Here is a 6,940-nt window from a genome sequence, read left to right on the forward strand (position 1 = left end):
AACATGAATGTTCTCCTCTGCCAGGCTATTGATGCAAACATGTGGACTCCAGAGAGTCTCCACGTATCCAGGCCAGCTCCTTGTTAAAAAGTAAATAGTAGTGGTATAAATAGTGGAAGGAACAGCTCTGAGGGGAGGAAGGCCCGAATCTGATCAGTTCCTTGCTTGGCTTTGTGGATGCATCTGCAAAGCTTCCAGAAAAGTCTGTCCTAAAGCCCCAGTCACAGAGCACCTTGTTTGTGCTCATTAAATTTCTACTGTCACTGATAAACACTCTTTTTTAAAAAAAATTTATGTTTGTTTTATGTTCTTTGGTATTTTGCCTGCAGGTGTGTCTGTATGAGGGTGTCAGAAGCCCTGGAACTGGAGCTGGGAATTGAACCCAGCTCCACTAGGAGAGCAGCCTGTGCTCTTAACTGCAGAGCCATCTCTCCAGCCCTGGGCATTCTGTTTTTAATGTATCCTTTCTACTTGTCCTCTCTACCTGGGAAGCATGGAAATTTGCCTCTTTCCTTCTATACAGACAGCACCAACAGTCCAGTGGGTAGTCATACCTGGTGTATCAGCTGAGGGACAGGCCACCTCTCTGACAGTTAACACTGTGACAAAGGGTATAGGTTAACAGACCCCTGATCATTTTGCTTCTTTTAAAAGGCACTCAGAGAATCCTGCTAAACTCAAGGTGCTAGCTGAATGCTAATCTTTAAATAATTGAGAGCAGAGAGGTCTCTGTAAAAGGACTCCAGGAATGGAATGCATTGTAAGTCCTGAAATCCAGCCCCTGGGGCATCACTATGGAAGGAGCTTTCTCACTGAGGATCTAATCTTCCATAGTTTGTGACTTACTAACCTATGCTCTCCTGAACATTGTGAATGCACCCCACCCCAGCTGGATTTTGTGACTGATTTCAGGTCAAGGTTGGCGTTTTACTTTCCCTCTTCCCACTCTTCCTTTGAGATAATCTGATGTTCAGATAGCCAGCAGCTCTTACCCTGAATTCCAGAGTAATCTGAAATGCCTGATAAGAGTTCTTCAGAGGCTCAAAGGTTACGTAGGAATGGCCAAAGAACTGAGGATACTGAATAAAGATATCTGAAAAGAGAAAGCACAATGGGACAGCATTGCCGTTATCCCATTCTTCAAAGCAGAAATTAACACACACCATTGTCTGCCTATCACCCCAGAAAACCCCCGTGTAACCTGTAACGCTTGAGCTTCCTTCCCATCCCCCTTTCCCTGCTTTGCACACCTTCTATGCTTGAAATCAAGGAGCTTCTGAAACTCATCAGAAGGGACAAGATTTGGGAGATCGGTCCCTGCTTCTCTGAAAAGAAACAAGTGGCTTCAAGTCCAGCATCACTCATTTTCAAGCTGGGCATGCGCAGTACCCAAGGTGGCTCTGACATCAACCCTCTCGACCTTCCTGAATGCCCTGTCTTCCTGGATGCTCTGTCTCTAGTTTTGATAGAGATGTGTCAGTGGTAGAGTCCACTTCCCTTGGTGCTACTGAGATTTCAAAATGGTTGCTCCAAAGGACCTTAACACTTGACATTCCCAGAAACAGGGCTCTCACTCACAAAGGCAACGGAAGCTGCTTCTCACTTTGCCTGGGGACTTGGGCTAGTTTACCATCCAATACATGGAAGAAAGGGCTTATCTTAAAAGGACTAGAAGGTACAGTTTGTATCTGCAGGATACTTTCCCTTTCCAGGGCCTACCTTCCGAGCAGGCTTCGCCTCCTTTACCCAGATTGCAATGACATCGTGAGCCCCCCCACGCATAGTCATTGACACAAAAGCTGTCAGCCGAACAGAGAGTTTCGTCACAGGACATGTCAAAGAGCCTTGACATCATGGCCACACTGTTCTTCCCCTTCCGTTGGGCTGGTGTGGGTGGAACGGCCACTGTAGTTTCAGGGAGAGACGCTGAGGTAGGTTGGGCGAGTCTGGAGCCCATCTCTGAGTTGGAGACAGAAGTCTTCTTGGACTGCACCGAGAACTTCTTATTCCCAGCTTTGGTAGCAGGAAGTGGTTTAACCTAAGTTAGAGAAGAAAAGGAAGGGCTTGGTGTAAACGTGGAGTCATCTTTCTACTGCATACATGTGCTTCTTGAACCACAGGCTAACTGTTAATAGTGTCCAAAAACCCCAGGATGGTGGTGGGACAGGAACATTGACTCCAGTTTATGGTGAAGACTTGGAGACTCGGGGGTTGGGGGCACAGGGGTTAAGCACCTTGCCCTGTATTATTCAGAATGTCATAGTGAGGTAAAGCTGATAGTCAATACTTGCTCTTACTAGAATATTACAAAATGCATGGCTTTGTCAAGGAAGCATTCATTTTCTTATACAACTTCATCTTACAAAATTCTGTGGGTGGTAAATCTATCTGTCAATATATGTATATATAAATATATATATATATATCATAATATACACACATGCACACACATATATGTGCATACATATACACATGCATATGCATATATATATACTTATATATACATATATATACATATACATATATATATATATATACTTTACAAAGTATATTTGTATATACTTTGTAAAGCTAGTTATAGACAGAGGCTGTTCATAGGTTAACAGAATGCTAGGAAACTCCTTAGCATTAATTTATATCTCCCATCCCCAGTAGACAAAATCCAGAGGAACCAAATCTGGATGAGAGCAAATGGGCCCATTTCAGTCTGAGGGTCCATTTCCATGGTCCATGGTTAACCTGCTGTGGTCATCAGGGAAACAAAGCCCATTTTTGGCATCAACACCAGATATGACTATACCTCCTCAAAGGATACATCCAGGTCCAGTTCATCTTCAGATCCATCATCATCCTCACTCACCCCGGGATCGGTGATATACCCAGGTCCATAGTGGCCACTTCCAGCCTCCCCAGGACCTGTACAAAGAAAATTGGCACATCTGTCACCTTGTGACTTCTTTGGCCCAACTTCCATTCTTCTTTAATTAACTAGTTTTCAAGTCACTTCATGAAATATGGCATTTTCTTACATGTATGGCATTATACTTGGTCCTCATTTACCTCCTCTCTCTTTCCTGACCATCCTTCCCAACCTCCTATCCAGACATCAAGATCTACTTTACTAAGGAATAAACTGAGGCATGGAAGTTTCCAGAAAAGAGAAGTCATTAGTACAGAGATCCTGACACTGCACAGTGGCCCCTCAGTAGCATTCAAAACTTCCATTCTTTGACAGTGATCCAGATTATGCACCATTTCATGCTCACTGAGAAGGAAATAAATACAGATAAAACCAGGCCCTGTGTAACTCCATGAGCCTGGGATGAAAGCCACCACTCTTATGAATTGTTTCCTCCATCTCACACCCATGAAGCTTCCACCAATTTTGTTTCTCAATGCATGTAGGCCGTGCATTCTACGCTACTGATAAGAATTCTTCAAGTGGCCTGGGGTTGCTGTAATTAAAGTGCATAACCTATCTCTTTCTACTTGGCATTTTGTTAATTAAGAAAAGAGAACATTAAAAACCAGACACTTATTAGAATCATAATAGTCAAACCACATACTGAATGCAAAACAAATTCTGGGGTATTCCACATTGGAAGAAAAAATAATAAAATACAAATCTTATTGGTCATTAAAAGGATGCCCTTGATTTTATAAAGTCCATATATGTTTGAGATTTTAAAGACATCATGGTTTTTCTGCTCATCGTTTCTCTGATGATCAGTATGATATAGTTGGAAATAGCTCTGGTAGATGGGCATAGTACTTCCATTGTTAGGAAAGTCATTTAATTGTGTAAGATCCCATGATTCTCAGCAAAATAAGGAATAAGGGTTGGGGAGATAGTTGAATCAAGGAAGTGCTCAAGAATCATGAGGACCTGAGTTTAATTTCCAAAACCCAAAGAAAAAAAAAGGTAGAAATGGTGGTGACCACTTGTAATTTGGGTACTGGGGAGGTAAGAGACTGGCAGATCCTTGCGGCTCATTGAACAGTCAGCCAAGCCGACTTGGTGAGCTCCAGGTTCCAGAGTACAAACTGGATGGTGTCTAAAGAGTGACATCAGAGGTTGTCTTCTGGCACACCCCTGCTTGGACACACACACACACACACACACACACACACACACACAAGTGGACGCACGCGCGCACACACACACCTCCTCTCATGAACAAATGAGATTAGATTACATGTCCATTGAGTTCTGTAACTTCTGTGACCTTAGAATCCACACTGTTGATGTGGACGTGCTTCAGACAGCTACACATCAGCCAAAGTTTGAGAGGGAGACAACTGGAAAGTATCACTTACAAGCATGAAAAGATAGTTCAGTATGATCTCACATGCTCTGGGGATTGGAGCTTTGGGTCCAGTATGCTAAACTTCTGGGAAGCCATGTTGTATCACTGTCAGAATCATCAGTTACATTGGCCTCAGGGGAACCTGTCTTAACAGCTCATCTTGTGGATGCCTCAATGGAGATGCCTTTTCCCCACCCCTGAAGTTTCCCTGGGAAAGATGAAGTATAAGAACTAAGAATCACTGAGGTCTTGTCCAGTCTCTTCCATCCATCCCTGCGAGTTGAAGGTAGGGATCACACTGTCAGATAGAAGTATTTGGCCGGGCGGTGGTGGCGCACGCCTTTAATCCCAGCACTTGGGAAGCAGAGGCAGGTGGATTTCTGAGTTCGAGGCCAGCCTGGTCTACAGAGTGAGCCCCAGGACAGCCAGGGCTATACAGAGAAACCCTGTCTCAAAAAAATAAAAAAATAATAAAAAAAAAAAAAGAAGTATTTGGCCCACACTATGAACTGAGAGATGTTGTGAGGGAGGAGGAAATGGGGGCAAACTTGGTCTCTCCTGCAGCCTTTCTTCATCAGGGCTAGGGAGCAAACATGGCTTTGGTAGAACTGTCACAAAGACCATGCCTCCCAAGCAGGCTATCACCGATTCCATACTAGGCAGAGAGACCTTGAGGCAAACCAACCTTGACTCTCAGAGAAAGCTTGCCTTCTAACTTAGCCTTTATCAGACATACGGATACCTATCTGCTAACTGCATTGACTTACTTCTATGCTGATTCTAAAAGTGGACAAAGAGAAAAAGGGCCATGAATAGGATCTGCTGAAAACCAATCAACCAACCAACCAAAACCAAACCAAAACAAACCAAAAACCCTCTGTGGCCCGGGGACAAGAATGGCTTGTGAGAAAAGGCCATCCTGTGAGAGATGATGGGTTTTGGAAAGAAGCCGGGACATCTCAGTACAAATGCGCAAGGAGTATGATCAGGTAGGAAATGGAAAAAGTGAAGAGTCACAGCCTGAGTCACTTCAAAGTCTCACAAGACCATTTGTGACTTGGCCTCGCTATTCAGAACCTAACCACATTCCAATCTCACATTCCCCCTCATCTTACATCATCCAAACCGGTTCTTCCTCTAGGTTTCATGACCTTTTCTGAGCAGACAATGCATGGTTTTAGACCAACAGGAAGGGTCTAGTGGGAAAATGGAGCATGGAGGGGGGAGCTCTGTGGGACAAGGATGGGCAAGCCTTACAATGCTGATGTGTTTGTCTCCAACTAGCTCCCCAAAGACAGGGCTTAGTCAACATCCTGCATCTGGGTTGGGAAACAGAACAGGAGAGTGAATGATAAAGAGAGGAAGATGAGATGTGCTTGTGTATGATGCTCAGTGTGGATGGGAGAGACAGACATGTGTGCCTGTGTCTAGCCAGCAGGACTAATTCTGTGATATGACCAAGCGCTAGTATTCTGAGTTTTCTGTGGACCTTACTGAGAGTGGCCCCTATGGACAAACACACAGTTCAATTCTTTTTAGACATTCCAATGAGAAAACTGCTCAAACCCAAGACACTAGTACCCCTCCTTAGTCCTATGACACAGTGATTAGAGAAAACAATTGCCCAAACAAAGTTCTGAGTTTGATGAGCTCAGATGATAATAGTTCAGTATTAAAAGTGAAACAAAGACCTTATCAGAGATAGTGTATCACTGGCAGATCTTTGATGATTTATGGGAAAAAAAAATGAAGGGGGAGGGGAGAAGGGGGAGAAAGAAGAGATAGGAGGGAAGGAAGAGGATTAATCCTGGGGATAATGCATTCTAGTACTGTCAAAGTTTGAAGCTGTGTCCATTTAATGAGATAGGACAGAAATACTGAGAGGTTCCATGGAAGACAAGAAGGGACCGAATTATGTGAAGCTCCTGGGTCTTTCATCCTTTAAAAGAAGAATAACAGGAATTGATTAATTTTAGATGTAATTTTAGAATTAATTTAAGAATAATGTCTCAGCAAAAAAATAAGAGTCCTTCATTCAGAGTCAGGCTGACAACAGATTTACTGCCTAATCGATTAATTAAGTTCAAAAGTTAACAATTTATAAACAGTTAATAAAAGAATACATTATCTCATCCCAACTAGCAAAAATAGTAACTCACATAGAAGAGGGGAGAAGAGCAGAAACAAAAATCCCGTCTTCAGTTAAAAATGGGGAGGGGAAGCCCAGAGTGACTTGAAAGCACAAACTGAGATGAAGAAATGAAGAAAATATGCTGATAATTAAAATAGCTGTAAATGTAATAAATCTGTCATTTTGGGAAATGTGTGTCAAGTCTGACTTTTCAAAAATTTGAGCTGTATGATACTTTCAGAAAGCACCTCAACCATAAGCCACAGGAAGATAGAAACTAAAAACAATGCTATTGAATTGGCCTGTGCTTAAAGTATACATAGATCGAGCCATCACATTGTGCTCTATAACTTCATGTAATGATTGCATATCAACCTTAAAAAGATATGCAACATAACAAATAAATAAATAAATAACAAAAAATAAATAAATGAAACCAGCTAACCAGGGGAATGAAAACAAGCCCAAGGATGGGCTGAAAGAAATAATGTTTCAGAAAAAA

The 6,940-nt window shown here is 42.6% G+C and overlaps 1 protein-coding gene across 1 annotated transcript in view; it reads right to left on the reverse strand.

The window, feature by feature from the left end:
- Egflam (EGF like, fibronectin type III and laminin G domains) overlaps positions 1–6,940 on the reverse strand; it is a 180,401-nt gene that overhangs the window by 43,055 nt on the left and 130,406 nt on the right. Inside the window, exons 7-9 of the mRNA XM_031360032.1 lie at positions 2,801–2,916; positions 1,720–2,038; positions 993–1,093 (exon numbers count right to left, since the gene is read on the reverse strand). Coding sequence (XP_031215892.1) covers positions 993–1,093; positions 1,720–2,038; positions 2,801–2,916 — 536 coding nt within the window. The remainder of the gene's footprint in view (positions 1–992; positions 1,094–1,719; positions 2,039–2,800; positions 2,917–6,940) is intronic.

This window comes from Mastomys coucha, unplaced genomic scaffold (assembly GCF_008632895.1).
Source record: "Mastomys coucha isolate ucsf_1 unplaced genomic scaffold, UCSF_Mcou_1 pScaffold8, whole genome shotgun sequence".
In the NCBI taxonomy this organism is placed as follows: Eukaryota; Metazoa; Chordata; class Mammalia; order Rodentia; family Muridae; genus Mastomys; species Mastomys coucha.